General features: G+C 46.1%; 1 protein-coding gene across 1 annotated transcript in view; it reads left to right on the top strand.

The window, feature by feature from the left end:
* The first annotated feature begins 18,927 nt into the window (after window positions 1-18,927).
* NIBAN1 (niban apoptosis regulator 1) overlaps window positions 18,928-22,840 on the top strand; it is a 55,816-nt gene continuing 51,903 nt past the window's right edge. The window contains exon 1 of the mRNA XM_077785504.1: window positions 18,928-19,026. Within this exon, the coding sequence (XP_077641630.1) occupies window positions 18,972-19,026 (55 nt within the window). The 5' untranslated portion in view covers window positions 18,928-18,971. The remainder of the gene's footprint in view (window positions 19,027-22,840) is intronic.

The raw sequence follows: 22,840 nt of genomic DNA, 5'->3' as shown, positions 1-22,840 counted from the left end.
AGCTGTGCTAATGGTGTCCAGTTCATTGTAAGAATATTTACTTGATTCTGTTTTATATTTCCTGCATGATTTAATAGCAGCACCTTGGCTCTCCTCTGCGATGTGGTGTTCTTGCTGCTTTTAAGGATGTGAGAAAAGGCTGCCAAGTCCTCTCCAAGTGCAGGCTGTCCTCCTGCCAAGACATCAGCAAGAGGGTTTTGTGCTCAGGGCAGCTGTGGTGCAGATGCAGAGCTTGCTGCCCTGCAGGAGCCCTGCTGGCACAGGGACACTGCTCTCATGGCCAGGGGACTGGGGGACGTGTCCCTCATGTTCAGCACTCCCTAGATCATACCCAGGTACTGTGTCCAGTTTGGGGCTCTCCCTGCTTTAGGAAAGGCCTTAACAGACTGGGGGAAGGGAAGCCCAGGGAAGCCCCCAGGATGGCTGGGGCTGCAGAACTTCCCCTGAGAGGAAAAGCCATGGGAGCAGGGCTTGGTCAGCCCGGGGCAGGCAAGGCTTTGGGGACCTACACATCCAGCCCCCTTCCTTTGAGGTTATTGAGCCAAGGTGAGAGGTGACAAGGAGCCAAAACAAGAATGTTCTGGATGGATACAGGGAAAACCTATTCCCCATGGGGACTCTCAGCAGCAGCACAGTTGCCCAGCAAAGTTGTGCCATCTCCATCCTTGGAGGTTTTCCAAAGCAGGCAGTCCAAGCCCTGAGTGGCCTGGTCTGACCCCAGAGCTGACCTGCTCTGAGCTGGAGCTTGGACAGGGACCTCTGAGGGCCCCTCCAGCTCAAGTTACCCCGTCGTCCTGTGATTCTGCACTTGGGTGCAGACAAGAAAGCCTGGGAGATGGATAATATTGTGTTTCAATACAATACAATGCTCTGTGTTGGGAGCATTTTTGTTCTCTGCAGCAGGTAGCAAAACCATGCAGCATGAGAGCTGAGAGAGCTTTCATCAGCTCCTGCTTTCCACCGTTCCTGCTGTATTGGAAACATTTGATTGAAATAGAAGATGTGGATAATTAGTGGCATCATTTGTAAACACATGCTTAATTGGCCTTTTGGAGAGGGGTAGCATGCATTTAATGGCTGGTATTAATTCTGCATTTGATATTTACAGTGGTGTATTAAGAGGTGTAGGATGACAGAGCATGTAATCATTTAATCAGATAATTAGCTTATTACAAATATTTTCCCTTGTTTGGATTCTTATTTTAGGCTTTACCTATATCCCTTTAATGCAGCACAAGAATTAATTCCACTAATCTAAAACATGTTGTTCATCCGCTACAAAACCAAAGGTAATAATTGTTTCTGCTTCCATGTGCTGCCAGAGAAAACCAGAGCTGAGGAGAAAGCAGCTGTTTGTCTGCCCAAAGTGACACCTTTGTGCAAATGTTTGGAGCCACCCACATACCCTGACACAGGTGGGACTTCCCAGGCATGAAATATGGCCAGCTTGTTTCATAGGATGGGAGTAGCACCCTGAACACATGGCTGCCTTCTTCCTGTGGGGTGCTGTGTGTATGGTCTGTCCCCTGTAGCCAGTGGATATGCCAAATTCAGGCTGCAAAAGATAAGCTAATTTCTTCCATTCCCAGAAATCTAGGGTCCAGAAATTAAGGCCAAAGAGTGGGATCTCATTACAAGTAACTTGGGGAAAACAAAAAAATGTTCCTTCTGTGCTCTGCACAGAAGGCAGGGAGTAAGACAGAACCCAGATTTGGTATCAAACTGCAGCTGGTTTTTCTTGTAACTCCTTGTTTACTACTTTTATTATAGTAAGTGGATTGAAGGAAAAGAAATCTTGTTTTTTTACCTTGCTTCCTCAGAAGATTTTATACATCCTTTCAGAAAGGTGTAAGTAGTGTCAGGGCAAAGAAAGCAGAATGCTCCAGCTCTGGTGCCTAGCAGAGGTAGTTTGAACTGAAATAGGGACATGATTAAACCCTGTTAACAACTTTTTAATCTGTCATTCAGTAAACAACGTCCTGCTCTCTGCAGTAAGGAAACAAGGGTATTTAAAGCCTGCCAAAGAAGGGAAGTTCTGTATACAATGTTTGGAAATAGTTTTTAAAGAAATAACTACATAGAAAGTGTTGCAAAGATGAAGTCAAAGATTTATGAGGTATATAAGGTGTTTGTGGGATAAACTACAGGCTAAGACTAACCCACAGTAAAGGTGTCTCTTGCACTGATGAACTTTTCATTTGTGATGAAAAAAATGTGCTGTGCCCTGGAAAACAAATTTAGCACTGGCTGTTCTCATCCTAGGGCTGTGGGCAATATTTTAAATATGTGCATTATTTTAGGTGTGTGACACAAGACAGCACAGCAGCAGGGTTAGAAGCAGGAGAATATTCGGAGGGAGAAGCGATACCTGCACACAACTTCTGGGGACTCAAATAGGAGCTGGAGGCTGATTGTAGATGGAAACAGTGCCACTGAGTGTTTCTGTATTGAGGCCTGACTTGTAGTTGATTAATACATCTACTGATCTCTAATTAGGTGCAATTAACAGCCTGTACACAACACCGCCTGGATGATATTTAAGATAATTATCTGGAGCCCTCTAGTGGAGCATGAGACAGATACAATCAGACTATTTTTTGTTCCCTGCAAAGACAGATTTATTTTTCTGCCAGTGAATGGCCCAACTAAGAACCTTTGCTGAAATCATTGAAGGCTTATGCTTGCACTGAAAATCATGCAAAAGGTCAATAGTATGAGGATGACTTGGTCTATTGTGTTGATCTTTACAAGTAGTGACCAAAATTTTAAAAGCCTATTTTTAAAGAGACAAGGATAAGGAGAAGGCAAAAAGACAAGATGAGAGAGGGAGAAAAGAAAGAGAAAAATAATTTTTAAAAAGCAGGATACATTTTAATGATTCTTGGCTTAAGCATCAGTTACAGGAAATGAATGACTATTCCTTCTCTGCTATCTTATTTTGGAAGATTTCCTGTAGCACAGACTTACCTTGTTTTGTAGCTGGTAAAAGCCTGCAATCCTGTTTCCCTGAGTGAAGAAGCTCAGTGCATGATTGTGCCACACTTTCCAGAGGCTGCTTAAATTGTGTAAGACTATCCTTGAGCTGTGTGTTTCAAATATAACCTAGGGAGATTTGCTTTTAACTCATTGGTTTTTTTCATTACTTGAACTTCAGCAATGACCTCAAGAAATGATGGAGAATAAGTGTTTGCCAGCTGGGTCCTGCTCCAAACCCACATGTGACTCACCAAAGCAGCTGTGCCCATTTCTTCATAACATAGCTCTGCTCTCTAACTGCTGGGAGTTCCCTGACTTTGCTGCTCCAGCCTGGACAGCCCTTGGTTTCCACAGATCTGAGCTCTGATTTATTTGGAGCTGCTGGAGCATACTAAACACACATTTCAGCCCAGCATGTTAGGTAGGACTTTGCTTTTAGATTTTCTTTCCAAGATCACAATTGCCAGCATTATGAATTAGGGGTCTGCAATGGACTTTGGTAGGTGCTGTGGACAGGCATTATATTACGGTAGAGGTCTAAAAAAGAAGTATTTTCTCTTTTTGGGTTCTATTTTCACTCTGATTATTTTCAGGCCAAGGGATGGAAAAGCGAGATTGTGGCTGTATGTTGTTATTTGCTTCTAAAGTCTCTGGGTCTGCTATTTGGCAAATGGCTGCCTTCTAAACAGCAGCAAGAACACAGTTTGGAGAAATACAGCTTACATCTATTTTCTGCAGCCTCACACATCTGCTTCAGATTAGCAGCAGGAGGAGAAACGGGATGTGTAATGCTGGTTTATGGACACAGCAGATGCCCATACATCAGCACACACACACACACTGAATAAAGAGGACATAACCTTTTGGGATTCACTGAAATGAGGCACAGGGCTAGTGAGAATTACAGAACCATCTGTAATAATGGTTTCCACAGCACTTGTAAAGAACCTGGATTTGTGAAGTCCTCATTCTGCACAGGTGCTATAATGAGGAGAGCTTTGTTGCTGAGTGTCTCTGTACAGTAAGACAAGAAAAGCAGTTCAGGTCTTATTCCTCCGCTGTTCTTTGTTCCTCAGAAGAAATCTGTCAGAATATGGATTTAGGAGTTAATGGTCTGGAAGCAAAATCCCACAGAACTGAGTGTCTGTGTTAAAAGCTGTCAGAATTTACTGCTATCTTTAAAATAATTAGTGGAAAGTCTAGAACCTATTTCAGGCAAAGAGGGAAAGATGGAATTAGCCAGTTTTTTTCCAGACAAATTAAATGATTAGTATTAATGTGTGGTCATTTTAGATTTCCAGCAGGACCCCTCTCTCGACAATATTTGTCTTGTGTAGTTAAAAATGGCAGCATTAATACATTCTGCTTCCATGAGCCCCTTCATGGTAGCTGATTGGAAAGATCAATAATGTGCCTCAGGTTGTGAGTCATTAGAAGCTTATTTTTCAGTGTTGATTATTACAATGTATGTGAGCAAGTGATCAAAGCAGATTATTTACAATATACAGCAGTGTGGTCCATCGGAGCAGCACATTTCCAAAGCCATGGAAAGTGGTTTCAGAGAGAGCTGACAGATTACTACACTGTTTATCATTGTTACAGCCTCAGTGGGAGTCTGGTTTAATCTAATTAACATAACAGTGGGAGCACAATGACAATAAAAATTAGAAGCCCTGAAGAACTCTATTATGTGGCTGGTACGACTGAGAATGACAGACGTTACAATGAAAGCACAACAGGAGGATGTTAAAGGGTGACTACTGCTCAAAGAAGCCTTTTTTTGTACTCAGGACATTAAGCTGAGGTTTTTTTCCCTGCACTGTCTGCTCTGAGCATCCAGCCCACTTCAGGTGTTCTGCATTGGCTTCTCTGTTCTCAACCGCTTCTGAGCTGGCAAGATAGTTCTGGTCAGAGAATCTCAGACTGGGTTGGGGTGGAAGAGGCCTTAAAGCTATCCCAGTCCCATCCTCTGCCATGGGCAGGGAACCTTGCCCTGTCCTGGGCTGCTCCAAGCTCCATCCAACCTGGGCCTTTGGACCCTTCCAGAGATGGAGCAGCCACAGCTCCTCTGAGCACCCTGTGCCAGGGCCTCACCACCCCCATTGAAAATAACTTCTTAAATTCAGTCTAAATGTCTTCATTTTTCCAGGAGCTACAAAAAAACATTAGGGTTTTTTTTAGCAACAACAGAAAACACTACCTTGAAAAAACAAGTTAAAACAAGCCTACTTCAAACTTGGGAAGCAATTTAAATAGTAATGTTTGAAAGGAGTTCCAGGCATCTCTGGTGATAAGGAAAGGTGCAGTGGAATGAAACTGTGAGTAGATACCAAAGCTTTGGCTACCATAAAAATGTAGGCATTTTTGGGAGCTTTGTTCCATACTTCTGTGTTCTTTAGAGAACTACCTGTTGTGTTCCAGGAACAGGTATGCTGAAGTAAATCTCAGAGGAGGCAGTTTCAATTCATGCAACCCGGTGGGTTCCTTTTCCCACTGCTTTCAGTGGTTGATTTTGCAGAAGTCTGGTGGGTTGGTGTGCGTGGGGAGGAGGGACCTAAATCCACAAGGTCCACAAGTGGAGGAACAACTTTCACAAATTTCCAGGCCTGGCATATATCCTGGTCCTGAACACCTCCAGCAAGAACCAAGGAAAGAAAAACATCTGTGTCTGAACAAGTGAGGGATACAGAGCTGTTGGACAGTGAAACTGTAGAGTACACACCTGATTGCACAAAGCGACCAAACCCAAATTTTTAATGTCCTTTCTTGTGAAATAAAGGACAGTAGTACTGTGTAGCCATTGATCAGAGAAAACTCAAACTGGCCACCCTGCAGAAGGATTTGTCAAAGGCACCTACAGACCATGAATAGCAACTCGCTGTGAAATTTTACAGGAAACATGCATGTACTCCTCATCCCCAGCCTACAATAAAAAGTCTTCTAAAACATATGCATCAAATGCCATAAACGTTGCAGCAAAGCATTGGCCAAAAGTCAAAGAACTCTCTGGTGTTCTCCAGGACACAATTTCTCTTTGTTTCTGGCAGTTTTTTGATTATAAACTAGGAAAATATGGTAAGGAGAAGTCTTGGAACAGAGAGTGGGGATGAGGAAGCCACATGAACAATTTGACAGAGTGTAAAAAAGACAACAAAGAGGCAGGAAGCAGGAGAGAAAGTGGTTTGGTAATCAGCCCATGAGGATGTAAAGTGTGGTGATTCAGTGTTAGCCCCACACCGTTTCCTCTTGAAGAAATTCTTAAATTTCTCAGGGTTTGGTCCCTGTTCTTTGCCTTTTGTAGGAGTTGGAACCCAGATTTTTCTTCTCCAGATGAAAAGGTGGATTATTCTCTGTCACAGTAGGGCAAGAGGACTCATACTTGGAGCAGATTTCCAGAGCTGCTGGTGACAGGAGGCAAGGGCCACATCCCACCTCTCTGAAGTCCCTTCTGGCCAGAACACTGAGATTTGGAAACTGGCACACCAAATCTGCCCTTCTTGCCTCTCCAGAGTGCAGGGACAGTCACTGACAGGTAGGTACTGCTGCCTCACTATGGGGAGCAGCAAGAAGGCTGGAAGGGGCATGATGGGGTGTCATGGTTTGACACTGGCCAAAAGCCAGGCACCTTCAAAAGCTGCTCACCCTCCCCTGCCACAGCTGGGTAAAGGAGAGAAAAAATTAACAAAGAGCTCATGAGTTAAGATAAAGACCAGGAGAAAACACTCCAAGGGCAAAACAGGCTCAAAGGTACAAAGTAAATTTATTGCTAACAGAATCAGAGGAGGATAATGAGAAGTAAAATAAGCCCTTAAATCACCATTTTTCCCCCCAGCCCCTGCCTCCTTCACACCGACAGCACAGGGAGACAGGGCGTGGGGGTTTTGGTCAGTTCACCTCCCAGATTTTCTTCCTGCTCAGGAGAGGAGTCCTTTCCCTGTGAGACCCTGGGGTCCCTCCACAGGAGACAGTTCCCTGTGAACTTCTCCAGCGTGGGGCCACTCCCACGAGCAGCAGCCAAACCTCACCTGCCACAAGGTGAGTCCCTGCCACGGGCACAGAGCCCTCCCAAAACTGCTGCTCTGGGCTCTCTGTCCATGGGCTGCAGTCCTGCAAGGACAGGCTGCTCCAGCCTGGGAGCAGGGGCCTCTCTGCACTGGGGCTGCACTGAACACAGCCTCCCCCAGGGATCTTCCCTGAGTCACAGCCTCCTCCAGGGATCTTCCCTGAACACAGCCTGCTCCAGGGATCTTCCCTGAACACAGCCTGCTCCAGGGATCTTCCCTGAACACAGCCTCCCCCAGGGATCCTCCCCTGAACACAGCCTCCTCCAGGGATCTTCCCTGGGTCACAGCCTCCCCCAGGGATCCCAACGGGCTGTGGGTGGATCTCTGCATCCCCCATGGATCCCCATGGACTGGGGGTGGATCTCTGCATCCCCCATGGATCCCCATGAAGGGGCACAGCTGCTTCACCCTGCTCTCACCATGGCTGCAGAGGAATCTCGGCTCTGGCCCCTGGAGCACCTCCTGCCCCTCCTTCTCCACTGACCTTGGTGTCTCCCTCATATGTTCTCACCTCCTCCTCTTCTCTGACTCAAAGAAAAACCTGTCCACATTGTTTTGATTTTCTTCTTAAAGCTGTAATCCCAGAGGCATTACCATCATCTCTTAATTGGCTCAATTTTGGCCAGCTTCAGAGCCATCAGGGACTGGCTCTGCTGGACATGGTGGAAGCTTCCAGCAGCTTCTCACAGAAGCCACCCCTGTGTCCTGCCCCCTCCCCGTCCCCCCAAAAAACCAGGCTGTGCAAAACCAACACACGGGCCCATGGAGCTGAGTAGAAAGGAGCATCTCTCCCATGAGGAAAGGCTGGGAGAGCTGGGGGTGCTCCCCTGGAGAAGAGGAGGCTCCAGGGAGACCTCAGAGCCCCTTCCAATGCCTAAAGGGGCTCCAGGAAAGCGGGAGATAAGGGCCTGGAGGGACAGAACAAGGGGGATGGCTTTAAGGTGAAGGAGGGCAGGGTTAGATGGGATATTGGGGAGAAATTCTTCCCTGTGGGGGTGGTGAGGAGCTGTGGCTGCCCCATCTTTGCAAGTGTTCAAGGATTGGAACAACCTGACTCTAGCAGAAGGTGTCCCTGCCCATGGTAGAGGGTGGAATAAGATGATCCTTAAGGTCCATCCCAGCCCAAACCAGTCTGGGATTCTATGATTTTCAGTTGAGGATACTAGGAATTAATTTGCTTTGTAAAGAAAACTAATTTCCTAGTAACTATTAGCAAAGCTAAGATTCCTTGGGAGCTTTCTGGAGTGTAGTGAGTGGCCACAAGTTGGGTATCTGAAAAACAGGGAGGTGTGCGGGGTCGGGAGGGACTTTTGTAGGGAAGGATTTCACCGGAGGAGGAGGAAGAGGGATTCTCTGTGACCAGAACAGCTACAGAGGTGAACACGCAGGAGAGGGCGCCCGACAGCAAGGAGTAACTTCTGCTGTGAAAACATCGCATTAAAACGGGGAGAGAACAGCTGGTTTGAAGTTTTGGTTGAGGTTATATCGTGCATAACCTCCTAGAGCTAGAGTGGCCAACTGAGCATCCGTGGTTTTGGTAGCTAGTGCATTCAACAGGAGTGAAAATCTGATTGCTGTCACGGTCAGTGAGGAGCATAATCCTTATATATTATATATATATAAGTGCTCTCTAATTAGATGTGTGAGAGCAGCCTGGATAGGAAGTGTACAGCTTCCTTTATTTCTCGTGTCACACCACTGCCTCAATCCCAGCCGTGGATGCCGGCCTCCACAGCGAGCTAGTTCCTTGTTAAACCAGAAAATCCCCTCACAAAGCCTCCACGTTGCTCCACTTAGTGTTGGTTGCCTGTGCTCCCAGGATGCTGAATGAGGTTACAACTTGGGCTGTGTTTATTTTGAGGTTACAACTTGGGTTGTGTTTATTTTCAGGGCTGTAGCCGTGCAAGGCTTTTGCACACAGCAGAAACATTCAGAAGCCTGGACACTGGAGCCCTGTCAGGATCTAAGTCTTTTTTCCATGGCAAATCCAGCATTTAGGGGAACTGCCCTTAGTGGCAGCTACTTTTATCCATGCTGTCCCCAAACAGAATGTTCTTCCTCAGCACCTTCCCAGTGCAGGTGGTGCAGATGCTCATTTGAGGCCAAGTTGCCACTGCTCTCTTTAAACTGAAAATTCTAACTCCAATCCTGTTTCATTGCTGTGAGACCTTCCTGCCAGGTAGAGCCCTGTGCACCATCAGTGAGAAGGTCCATAACTCCTCTTAGTGCCTTTCCTGCACTGCTGCCTCACCACAGCTGCAGTTACAGCCCAGCCAAGTTGCTTCTCCTGGCCCTCCTTTGCAGATCCATCTCACACAGACCCAGCTGTGGTTTGGGCAGCTCGTTCTAGTGTCATCCATCATGACCACACTTGGGGCTGGTGCCTCGTGGGCTCCACCTGGAGTACTGCATCCAGCCCTGGGACCACAGCACAGGGAAGATGTGGGCCTCTTGGAGCTTGAGGAGGCCACAGAGGTGCTCCCAGGGCTGGGAAAGCTGGGGGAGTTCACCTGAAGAGAAGAAGGCTCTGGGGACACCTTAGAGCCCCTTCCAGTGCCTAAAGGGAGTCCAGAAGAGCTGGAGAGGGACTTGGGACAAGGGATGGAGGGACAGGACACAGGGAATGGCTTCCCACTGCCAGAGGACAGGGTTAGATGGGATATTGGGCAGAAATTCTCTCCATTCCTGGCATTGTCCAAGGCAAAGTTGGATGGGGCTTGGAGCGACTTGGGCTAGTGGAAGATGTCCCTGCTCATGGCAGGGGGTGGAACTGGATGGGCTCACTGCCCAAACCATCCCCTGATTCTATGATTCCACATGAACTTCAGTTTATTTCTCCTTCTTTTCAGAGAATTTTTGCTTTTCACAAGACAAAACTCTGGAAAGGCTCAAGTTATCACTAAGCAGCCCCAACCTTTGTTGTGGTGCATTGTTCTTGTCCGTGGTCTAACAATGCAGCCAGTGCCTTCAGCTGGGAGCCAGGAGCCAAGTGGAGACCAGCGATAAAGAGAAGGAAGGAGGAGCAAGGGAGAGTTTGACCTCACAGCTTTTGTTTCAATTGCTGGTTCTTTTTAGTATTTCCTCTTGTTATTCTTTAGGTGTTTGGGGAAAGAGAAGGGAACCATAGTCAGACCATTATGTATGCTTAGTCTATAATCAACACATTTTCATCATCTCTTTTTTTCTTTATTTTTTTTTTCTTTATTTTATCGGTTGGTTAAATAGCTACAGAAATATACCAGAGAAATGGAGACTTAAAATTTTGCAAGATTTTAATTCTGGGCAGTGTGCCAAGGAAAAGGTAATGGTTGGCAAGGCTCCAAGGTTTGGTTTGCATGCTGCTTTCAGTCCACAGCAGGGATCCTTACAGCTTAATTATTCTATAGACAAAATGCTCAAAAAGCTTCATTTTGAAATGGGCTGAGCGGCTGTTAGAGAACATTAACACCCCCAATTTCAGCCTCCTGCCCACTTCTGTGTTCCTGGGCTCTCTGGTCCTTGACAGAGTACTGAAAGACCCCCCAGTTCTATCCCATAGCTACTGCAAGATGTGACAGAAGCCAGCCTTAAGGTAGCTCAACTGCTAAACATCCAGCATGCCATCAGAAATGAAGCAAGGCCACTGCTGCTTCTTCTGCTGGTTATTTAGACAGGCAAGAGCTAATTTTTTTGTGCATCTGAACACATCAAGGGAAAACACATTAAGGCTAATACAACTTGCTCCAAGGAGAAATTCTGTCTGGGTTTAAGTGGAAGAAAATCACTGTGAGAACAATTAAACATTGCACTAGATTTCCAGGGAAGTGGTAAAATTTCCCTCACTGGAAATATTCAAGGTTTGGCTTGACAGAGCCCTGGACAGCCTAACACAAGGTCCTGCTTCCAGCAGGAGTTTGGAGCAGATGGGCTCCAGAAGTCCCTTCCAAACTGGATTTTTCTGTGATCTATGATAATACTTTTAATCATCATGTTTCAAAGTTGGAATAAGAGAAGAATGTTGTTATTTTCTTTCATGTAAGGAAAATGAGGATTCCAGTGTCTACGGAAATACTAACTTTATTATGAAATAGAAAAGGAAGGAAAAGCAATAGTTGTATTTCACTTACAATGCAACTGACTGTGGTCAAAACCAGTCTGGTAAAGCTGAGCAGCAGAGGTAACAAGGAGAATATAGGTTTCTGCTAAACATCATAAAAAAAAGAAAAAAAAAAGGCAATAAAACAATCATTTTTGATCTGCAGAGAGCAGTTTTAATGCAGTAAATATGACAGTGTGTTCAGTACTGCACAGCAAAACAGCTGCGACTGTGCTGGTGGATGTGCCTGAAAGCAAGCAAGTTTTTAAATAAGTATTATGCTTTCCTATAACAGCCAATTAAGTACTGGCATTTCAAATGCTTTGAAAAAACCCACAGAATTAGTAGTGATTTGATAAGTTTTTCAATTCTAACTAGATCATTGCTACATAATGAAGGCCACTGCTGTTTCTTCTGTTGGTTATTTAGAGAGACAAGAGTGAACCCAAGGCAGGTACTGTGCTAGAAAAGCAGATTAATTGTTACCCACGTTAACTGGAGAGGCAACAGTGTGTAAGAAAATCAGTCATACATTGGTTAACTACATCTGCACTCCTAAAGGATACTGAAAGTGTCCAGGTTTTATCACACAAGTAAGTCATGGGAATAATTAGTTGGAAAGATTTCTGCTGGCTGCTCCGCCACGAGGATGTGCTGGAGCTGCTGAGGAGGTGATGTCCTCCTTCTGCCCAGGCACATTTGGGTGAGTGCAGATGAGCTGGAGAGGAGCAGGAGGCTGGCAGGACCCCGGGGATGAGGGGATGGGTGGAGGATTGCTGTGAGGCTGCTTGCTGGGTGGCTTTCCCAGCCCAGGAGCCAGCCTTGGGTGGATGGACCTGTGCTCTCAGCGCCTACACTAATTGAACAGAAACACTTGTAAACATTTTGTGATCCATCTACTGTAAGTTCAAAACCTCGGAGGGATAAGTTGTTATAAAATTATCTGGAACAAAAATGAGGCAGACGAGACAATCACTTTAGAGAGGGGAAAACACATCAAAAATCCAAACTATTCCATTTTCCTTTGTGTGTCTCCTTTTGAACTTTTGCAGCCCCTTCAGTGTGCAGGATGGTTTAGCAAATCCCACTTTATTTGTTACACATGCCTCCCTGAATAGGGTCCTGAGGAGAAGATTCTCCATGGAAAATGGAGACTTGGAACAGGAAAGCTGTGTTTAAACCCCATGCTCGATCCTAACGAATATACTTGGAATAAAAAGCAACCAAAACCATCTGTGGCCAGAAGAAGCAAATCCAGATGTTGTGGGGATTTAGCCCTCTCCTTCATTAATTATGTCTGCAGGATCATTCAGCTTCTGCAGCCTACGCCTGCTGGACTTTTGAGGGGTTGTTAATAGCACAGGAACAGCAGCTCACTTGGGAAGAAAGTTTCAGTCACATTTTTGATCATCAAATGGAAGTAGAATTCCTTACTCCTCTAAGCAGAGTCAACATGATTTCCTTAGTTAAGATGGGAAAATTACAGGTTTAATTTCTGGATTTGGCATCTTGCCTCACTAAACTCTGTTCAGAGGCAGTGAGATGCCTCAGCCTTCCCTTCTTACCAGGCTGCCTCCTACAAAAACCTCCCTATAAGTTTATTTCTACCGCTCAGGAAGGTTTTGGTCTCCCCAGGCAGGTGTGGCTGCACATTTGAAGCAGTAAAGAGCCCAGTGGATCTCCACCAGATGGCTTTTTATTCTGCATTTTCTGTTGAGATCAGCAGATTGGGCAGTGCCTTCTTGTTTGCTGTTCTGTATCCCTGGGAGCAGCAGGCAGTGGGAAGGGCACTCAGCTGTGGTTTATTCCCTGGTTTCTGTGCACCACCTCTATTTTCACGTAAGGGAACAAACCCTTGTTTGACAATGAGGGAACTTCAACAATGAATTTGTGAGGGCCTGTGCATTAGTTGTTTTGACATGAATGTCCCAACTAATTAAATTACAGCCTCTAATGGCAGCTGAAGGGGAATGATCACTTCATTTGTCATTTAACAGATTTCATAACTAGTGACTAAGCAGAGAAGGAAATGGTGTTTGAATTTACCAAATACACTTTGTGTATTTAAAAAGCAGGAACGTTCAACACATGTATTTTATTTTAATTTACATATACACAAAACTATGTCATTTCCTGGCCACTGGGTCAGGAAAATGGAGTGTGCCACAGCTGGAGGTGATTCTTAATTCTAGGATTCTTTACTTTATAGGAGATAAAATCCAGAACTATATCTTCTGAGTTTTTCATCCCTATTCGGGGTTTTTATTCCTGTCCCCAATGCTCTCAGTCCATGGCATGTCCTCACAATCCATTTCACTCCCATACTGATTCCCAGGGCTGCTGGGTTTGCTTCACCTCTTTCCTTTCCTGTTCTTCTAGATCCAGCATTGCCCCCCAGCCTGCCAGAAGGAGACTCCAGCTGCAAAGAGCCACAGGGCTGACATCAAAAGAACAAGCAAGCCTGAAACAGTGCTCTCATCAGGTTGCTGAGATGGCAGTGACAGAGCCAGCAGCACTCCCCCAGGAAAACTGGGGAGAGGAGGAGACAAGTCCAGGGGAACTTCCCACCACAGGGCTCAAAGAGAAATTACTTCACATTAAGGTAAGGCAGAGTCTCTTGTTCTTGTGGGATCACTGATTTGAGAGGAATTTTTCACTCCAGGTGTGCAGTGCTTTCCCTTCTCCACAGCTGCTGCCTGGAGCTGTACTTGGGACAATCTGTTTATTTGTAATAAATCAATTTTAGAATCTGTTTTAAAAAGCAGTCTTGACATGCAAGTTGGTAATGTGCCCTAAGTACTAACAGATTGTGTATTTGGTTGTAAAGAGTGCTCAGAATAGATTTGCAAGGGTTTGGTTGTACTCCACAAGAACTGGGAACCTCAGAGGCACTGAAGGGCCCTTGTGGATAGAAAACAAGAACAGAGCTCTCTCCAGTGAGTACCATGAGCACTGTGCTGTTCCCTCAGCTTTGAGAAGGAATTCCAGGGAAGCAGCATTCTTTAGTTGAGCTGACCTGGTGTCTTAAAGGCCCAGCTGCTCGAATCCCCCCATCCAGAATCTCAGGTGTCAGAAGAGAGAGAAGCTTCTCGTTGTCATTACTGGGAAGTTTTCATCACCCCACCACACTCTTGCACAACAAAGAAAAAATAATTTTTTTAACCTCAAGTATTCTACCTTTCCACTCAAAAGTATTTAGTGTTTGAGGAACAAGATGTGTGTTGTTTGGATATTGAGGATGGAAATTCTCAATTTGTAGCAGTGTTGATGTCTAGCTGAGCCCTGCTATGGGCTAGGGCTATGTTTGTATATATATATATTCATTAAATGCAAGTAGAGAACTACAGAACTCTGCCATGTCACCATGTCACCATTAGTAGAAAATTCTATTGCAGGAGTTTCAAAAACCTCTCAGATTATGTATCACATTCAACTCTGTGGGCAAAATTGGCATATCTAAACAATTTGCAACCAAGCAGGGTAGAATAATGAGTGTCATTTATAATTTGGTTTTTTATAAGCACTGTTTTTCAATGAGTATTCCAATGAATGTTGTTCACATGTTGAATGTGAGCAACATAATAAAACATAACTGGGAAGGAACTAAGAAGTGAGGAAGGCAACCAGCAAAGCCTCCTCCTGCTTTGAACTGTGCACTCAGCAGCTTGATTATATTTTGATCTACATAACCTTTGAAAGGTAGAACTACAGATAAAATTATATCATTTTACCACCATCTGCTACTGAAATATTCCTTTGCCTTACTTTCCCTCCTTCATGAGTGGTTCAGACTGTCATTCATACTTTCCAGTAAGGGGTTTTATCTGATTTCTTCATTTGAATAATGACCATAAATAACATTTTTACCTCTTTCCTGGAACATTCAGTTCATATATGAAGCAACATACTGTCTCCACACCACGCTCTTTCATTTTATCTTGCTATAAGAAAGATACTTTCTACAGCAAGAAAAGCAATTCACTGGCACAACCTCCTCAGGGGTGTAGCAAGGTCTCTGTTGCTGAAGTTCTAAAGGTAATAGCACAGGGTGTTAGATAATCTCCTTAGACTCCCTTTTCCAGGAGAGGTTTGAGGACCTTTTGAGGTCCCTTCCAAACCTGGGCTGCTCCATGATTCTGGGATTAGGAACTTGTCAAAATCCACTCTCCTGTATGTGGGTTTTCAGTGCTCCACACTGGTTGGTCTCTCAGAATTAGGGCAGTAGTTAAAGCACAACCAACTCTTAACTTTTTTTTAAAGCTATTTTATCAAAATGATATTTTTAATTTTCCAGACAGAACAGCTGTGATTCTCTTAGAGTATCTTCTGCAGCTAGATTTTAAGACCTCCTTCTAACCTTTTGAAAAAAAATCATAAGAACAACATTTTTGTTTTACTTACAAGGAAAGGATCAGAATATACTTCAGTCAGCAGTCTGTCCTGAGAAAAGGGCTGTTTTTATTTTGTCACACATCTCTCACACTGTCTGCAACCTGACAGTGTTGACTTTCAGACAATAATGTTTAAGAGTTTCCTCTAGCAATAGATAATTATTATTTATTCATTACAGTTTCATTATATTTGGAGCTGGCTGTGTCAACAGCACATTGTTATCCTGCCTACAAAGCCAGTGGCCTTAAAATGGCTCCTTTCCCTTGGAAAAATCCTAGAAGGTACTTTTGGATAATGAATCATCTCTCCCAATGGATTTCACACACCTTTCACTTCAGTGCTTCTGTTTGATAACAAACCATGTCTCTGAGGCAACGAGAGGGCTGTTGGGGAGCACACACAGGGTGAACCTGTGCTCTCTCTGGAGCCAAGGGCACAGCCAAGTGCTCTTGTGCAGCTTGGCAAACCAGCTGGTTCCTTGGCATGTCCCCGTTACCACCACACAAGGAGAAGCAGCCAGCAAGGTGGCCAAGCTTGTATCAGTGCCTCTGATGACACCTCTGCAGGTTGTCAGCCCTGTGGTTGTGTTGAGGTCTGTGTGTTTGACTAACAGCCCCTGGAAGTTCATTCCATGGAGCACACGGTGCTGGGAATGGATCTCGTCGTGTCTGGGGCACATCAGGGTTCCATTACAGTGGGAGATCAAATAGATGAGATTGTGGAGATAGCCTCCTTCTCCCTCCCTCTTCCCTTCCTTCTTTCCCTCCCCCACTCCCTCCCTCCCAAAGCAGAATTTGGCAGTAACAGTGCACTGCACTTTTTGGGTACCAGAGCTTCCATGGGTCCAGAGCATGAGGAAACCTGGACTGTGGTGATGTAAGAAACCACCACCCTCCATGTCACTGTGCCACAAGTGAAGCCACAGAGGCTACAGAGCTAGATCTTCATCCCTTTGTTTGGAAGGGAGGGCTTCTCCTGATCCTCTTCACTCAGGAATTCACTTTCATTTTGCCCTTTAGGATATAGTACAACATCTAGGATATCATACAAAACAGGTGTTTAGAGAAGGAATTTTGGGGTGTGTAAAGATAAACACAACCCTTAAAGATCAAGATTTCATAGGAGAAAAAGTGGGGAAATACTTGTTTTGATTGTATTACCTTATCATTAATAGCTGCAGTGCAGGTGTGTCACATCAGCTTAAAAGTTAATGTGGCAAATTTCTTATCTTAAAGATGGTTTTTGTTTGAAGCAGTACATAAATAGGATAATTTATCTCTGTTCCTGATTTGGCTCACATTTCTCATGGTGTTTTTTTAAGAGGATAAAGACAGAAGCTTTGCTATTAAAACACAGCATTTCCCTATCTTAAAAAGGAAATCACAGTCTTAATTAGCAAGCATTTATGAAATGCCTGGGGATCTTGGGGAGCAGTAACACAGTATAGAATGTTGTAACTACACAAACTCCTCAGTTCTCATTTTGTTTTTACCCTAGCTGTAATTACACAGGGAGGTTTCCCATTCAGGTCTGACATCTGTTCTGGGGTATGAAGCTTCTGGGATTTGGCATATTTTTATCTGCTAAATGATGGGACAGAACTGCAATCCACTTCATGGCTCATGAATTCTCCAAGGTTTATCTCTCCAGACTCCTGGAGCTGACTTGCCCATTTCATGTGATGAAAAGCTCCTCAACTACACTTGATAAAAGATACACTTCACTGAGCAGAGCCTGAATTCTCCTCTGAGTTAATGCCTTCAAAAGGCACACCAGTAACCAGTATTTCCTCACTGGTGTCTGCTCACACAGCTCACATACATGCAGTGAGAAAACTTACAGCAGCCACCTTGCTGAGAGCTCTCAAATATATTTAAAACAGAGCCTAGTTCACATCTGACCTCTAGAAGTGCTGTTGATTTAATGTTTTAGCTCAGCTGGGGTCTCTAGAGACTTGTGAGAAACTGGCTCAGTGATGCTCTGGATGAGCCTGCTCTCCTCAAGGTAGTGAAGCTCCATCATATTTAGATACAACAGTGTGTGCCCAGAGAACATGAATTTTCAAAGGAAAGCGGTTTCTTAGCACAATACTGAACTCAATGTCACATATCATCTGCAATATTTCAAATCTGATCAAGTTCAGTGTTGGTTTAAAAACCCCAAAATGGTTGGTTTGTTCAATTCCAAAATGTTTCACCATTCTGTGATCAGCTGAGTGGCATAGGATAAACCTACCAACCCCACAGCCCACGTCAGCAAAGCTGAAATATGTGCAAGCAATTTCACAGTGAGTGGCAGATGTGTACAAGCTGAATAAGAAGCATTTAATGGTAAAATGAGTAACTTCCAGTCACTGTGAGCCTCCAGTGTGTCAGCAAAATCCACATTCATTGCAACTCATCAGCTCCATGCAAAACATATGAGGCCCAATAAGGGATGGCACCCTGCCCATGGCCAGTCAGCTGGATTAATGTTATAAAAACAACAAAAAATAAGGAAATACTTTAGAAAATCACATCTGGGTATTATGTGAAATTATTATTCAGGGGCAGGAGAATTCAGATATCTGTTCCATACTGACTTACATTGATGTGCTGAGGATCTGCAGACTGGTGCACTTGCCTGTTTCAGGAAGTTGTTTCAATCACTGGAAAATATTTACTGAAGTGATGTGTATTTTAGTGCCTGTTTTTTTAGGTTTATTGTTCATTGTGGAATCAAACACACAGTAGAAATTTGGAATATTCCTGGTAAGAGTGGGACAATATGCCCCTGAAGACTGAGCCATAAATCACAGAATCACAAAGGATGGAATGGGTTGGGTTGGAAGGGACCTTAAAACCATCTCGTTCCACCCCCTGCCATGGGCAGGAACACCTTCCACTGTCCCAGCTTGCTCCAAGCCCTGTCCAGCCTGGCCTTGGACACTTCTAGGGATCATGGGACAGCCACAGCTTCTCTGGGCATCCTGTGCCAGGGCCTTTATCACAGAATCATCAAGGTTGGAACAGACCTCTAAAATCATGGTGTTCAAACGTCACCTCAGCACTGCCACTGTCACCCCTAAACCACTGCACCCATCACCCAGCGCTAGTCCCAGCTGCCTCCTGGACATCTCCAGGAGAGGTATTTTGGTCCTGTTTAACCGTGCTTTTACTGTGGCACGCTTTTTAACGTGACTTCTGGATAAACCCCGGAGGCTCTAACCGTGTCTGCGAGGGGACGTGGATTTTGCGGTGACGAGTGACAGCGGGGCAGAGCGGAGTGGGGCTACAAAGAGCAGCCGGGGACAAGCGTGCCTGCAGCCCAGGGGCGCCGCGGGTCCCTGCCCGGTCCCTGCCGGGTCCCAGCCGTGCCCGGCGGGGCGGGGCCGGGCCGGGCCGGGGGCGGCGCCTGCGGAGGAAGCGGCGGGGGCGGCCGGGGCTCGGTGGGACCGCGGTGCTGCTGCAGCTCCGCACCCAGCCATGGGCGCCTCTGCCTCCGCGCCGCTGGACGACAGCAAGTGCGCCTACATCCGAGGTATGGGCTGGGGGACCGCCGGCAGCGCTCCGGGTATCCCGGGCTGGGGAGAGCCGGGAGCGCTCCGGGTATCCCGGGCTGGGGAGAGCCGGGAGCGCTCCGGGAGCCCCGGGCTGGGGAGAGCCGGGAGCGCTCCGGGTATCCCGGGCTGGGGAGAGCCGGGAGCGCTCCGGGTATCCCGGGCTGGGGAAAGCCGGGAGCGTTCCGGGTATCCCGGGCTGGGGAGAGCCGGGAGCGCTCCGGGTATCCCGGGCTGGGGAGAGCCGGGAGCGCTCCGGGTATCCCGGGCTCGGGAAAGCCGGGAGCGCTCCGGGAGCCCCGGGCTGGGGAGAGCCGGGAGCGCTCCGGGTATCCCGGGCTGGGGAGAGCCGGGAGCGCTCCGGGTATCCCGGGCTGGGGAGAGCCGGGAGCGCTCCGGGTATCCCGGGCTGGGGAGAGCCGGGAGCGCTCCGGGATACCCGGAGCTGGGGAGAGCCGGGAGCGCTCCGGGTATCCCGGGCTGGGGAGAGCCGGGAGCGCTCCGGGAGCCCCGCGCATCCCGGGCAGCGCTCGGCAGCCGCTGGGACAGAGCGGGTTGAGCTGATTCTCAGCGTCCGATGGAGTTGGGAGCACTTGCTTAAGGGCGATGCTTTGGAAGTTTCCACTGCGGGAGTCGGTTATGAGTAGAGGGTGAAACTTGAGAGAGTGTGGAGCGCTGCGGCTGAGTCTGCCCGTGGGACGGATCCCGGGTTTCCAGACCCGGCGGCTCCCGAGGCAGCGGGCTCTGCCAGAGTGACCCCAGCCAGCACCATAAGGGATGATGCTTCGCCAAGCCCCTTGGAGGCAGTGGCGATGCTGCTGGGTGGGTACCGAGGTAAAAAAGGTGGGTACTTTACACAGTGTGACTGTGTAAGGGCAGTTCTTTATCCCATTGAAATGTAAGGAGGGAGAGAGAGCAAACAAAAAACAAAACAAAAAACCCCACCCCCCAAAAAAACCCACCCAGGCTTTAAGTTATGTATATTGATATTAAACTATGAAGGAAAAGAGTGTAATTCTGGGGTTTAGGGTGGGTTGGTTTTTTGTTGTTTTTTTTTTTTTTTGTTACTTGAGTAGTTCGGTATGAAACACAGCTTACTCTTACCTTTGCTGCTTATCACTCAGCCAGCAGGTAGAGTATTTGCAAAGCAAATTTTAAGGCTGAAGATTTACAAGTTTGCATGAGAAAAGGAAACCCGGTTTTAGCACTTGGTGTATGATGCATGTGGAGTCTGCGGGAGCCCTCTCCTGGAGATCAAACTCTGTGCTGAGGATTTGGGCTGGAGGGGGACTCCTGGGTGATGCCCACAACCCAGCTTGTCCTTGGATTTCTTTGCTTTGGGATGTTTTTGTGGTGCAGAGGGAGTTCAAACACTGAGCCACTCCTCTGTTAGAACTTCTTTGAAATCACAGTGGGTCTTTCAAGTGATTCCCATATTGGGAAGGATGTCTAGTTACCAAATGGCTTTTACCCAAAAAGCAGTCAGCAGAGCTACTGGCCTCACACACTGAAAGTTTTCAACAGAGTCCTGTCAGTACTGTCAAGTTTTCCTGCCCCATTGAGGGTGGTTTCAAGTCCCATCAGAGCCATGAGGGTGCAGTCTCCATGGATTTCTATTTTTGTTTACATTCATCCCCACGCTGCAGCCAAAATTGCATTTTCATAGTTCAGCATTTAATTTGCCTGCAGCACACAGGGAGGGTACCTTGGTCATGCTGAGAGCCCTGCAGCACTCCAGACACAATTCTTATTTGCCCATTGCATCTTTGCACAGGTAAGAGCCAGAGGGAAGTCACTGTGGAAGAAGGAATTAAAATCCTATGCTCATCCCCTGGCTCACATCTGCTGTTGGTGCTATCAGGATCCCCCATTCAGAGCTCCTGGTTGGAAAAAATAATTAATGAGGCACTTTATACAGAGGCTGCCTGTGACTTAGCTCTTCTGAGGAGGAAAAAGAATTGTGAAGAGCATCTGAAATGCAAACAGAGTGCAGTTGAGCCAGCTCCCCAAACCTACTGCTGATGTTAGGCTGGAGTCTGTGAGAGTCAGCCTTACTGTCTGTCCTACACACCTGGATGTGATTTATTTGCAGAGGAGCTCTCTAGAGGGCTCCCCTCATTCCAGGAAGGAGCATGTGCAAGCACTGAGTCTGTAGCTTGATTAAGCAGTATGGTTTTTAGCTGGTTTTGTGAAGCTTAGGTGGGTTTTCCTAGTGGGATGGCAGCTTTTGGGGTTCTTTTCCTACACAGGTGATGCAGGGGTGTCCTCAGTAAAAAAGAAAGACTTGCTTTTTGTCAGCAGAATTGTCAGTCCATAGGTGCTGGAATGGGACAGCACTGGTGAGGGATGGAGATGGGGAGACAGCAAGCCAAAGGAACTAGCAACACTCTCCAAACTTTGTGTATTTTGGGATGCTCCCTCATATTGGCCCAAATACCAGTAGCCTCAAGACAGGAAATCCTGAGTATTAATTCAAGTGAGAGCTTGGTGTAGTTCACAGTTGTTTTCATGATGATGTAATTTAATTTCTTGTTGCTGTAATGAAAATCTAATTTGTCTGAAATTAAATGGATTGTAAAGCCTTGTAGTTTACCTAGACAACATTTAAGCTAAATGTAATGAATGGAAATGAGCATTAGAGGCAGTGGATGTTCTGTGTAGGGCAGGAGTTGGACTTGGTGATTCTTGTGGGTCTATTGCAACTCTGGATATTCCACAAGTCCATGTTACAGCTTCTACATCAACACAGGTACAGTTCTACAGGTTTTCTGACTTCTGAAAGTCTGTCTGCTCACATAGTTTGTGGGATGAGAGGAGAACCAAATGAAGACAAGAATTATGTGAGATGTAAAATGATGTTGGAAATACACAAAGCCAGTCAGACAGGTGCCTCTGTAACCCCTCAAGAACCTGCCCTCAGCACGGTCACCCCAGGTAGAGCCTGGGAGCTGCTCTGCTGTCTGTGCTTTCCCATGGTGGAGGGGGGTGAGCCTTGTCAGACCAGCTGGAGAAATGAATTCCAGAGAAAACCAGAAGGCATCCCACACAGCATCTCAGTTATTGAATGCAAAGCCTGGGATTTCCACCTAAAACTGCTTCCAGCTTCCATGCTCTTAGGGAAAATGGGGTAGGACTGAACCAGCCAACTCACAGAGCTGTGTATGGTTGTACATGGGGCAATACTTGGCTGGTATCATGACCTGAAAGGCAGCAATTGTAATTATTGACCTGATAATGTGCATCCCCTGCTTCAAACAATGCCTAAGAAAAGAACAGGCAATGCCAATGTGTGATTTTCCAGGTGGTCTTTGCAGGGAAATTGAGGCTGTGTTTGAAATGCCGAGGGCAGGGATCTTCCTTGTGAAATTTGAATCAACTGCCTAAACACTTAGTTGGGGATGAAAATGCTTTGCAAAACAATTTTTACACTCAGAAAATCTCTGTATATGTTTAGATCTCGTGATACATTTTGCAAGCCGTTGCAACATCTTTTGTCTTTGTTGAATAGCAATTAATGAAAATTGGTCACTGTTGGGGGATGAAATCATGAATAAAAGATCAGGACCTGATATTCCTTACTCCTACCTGAAGGAAATGAATGTCATAGTGAAATAATGGAAAAATGAGACAGCAGGGACTCCTATGAGCAGTGGGGACAGTTTGTGTCCTCTGGGAGGAGGACTGTGGAGGATATTTAGAGGGAAGTGGGAGAAAGCCAGACCACCTGCACTGCAGAATTACTAGCCTGGAAACCTGAGCAGTTTCAAAGGTGTATTTCTGTGCTGTGCAGCACAA

This window comes from Lonchura striata, chromosome 9, assembly GCF_046129695.1.
Source record: "Lonchura striata isolate bLonStr1 chromosome 9, bLonStr1.mat, whole genome shotgun sequence".
NCBI classification, from domain to species: Eukaryota; Metazoa; Chordata; class Aves; order Passeriformes; family Estrildidae; genus Lonchura; species Lonchura striata.
This window is presented reverse-complemented; position numbering and strand designations above follow the sequence as displayed.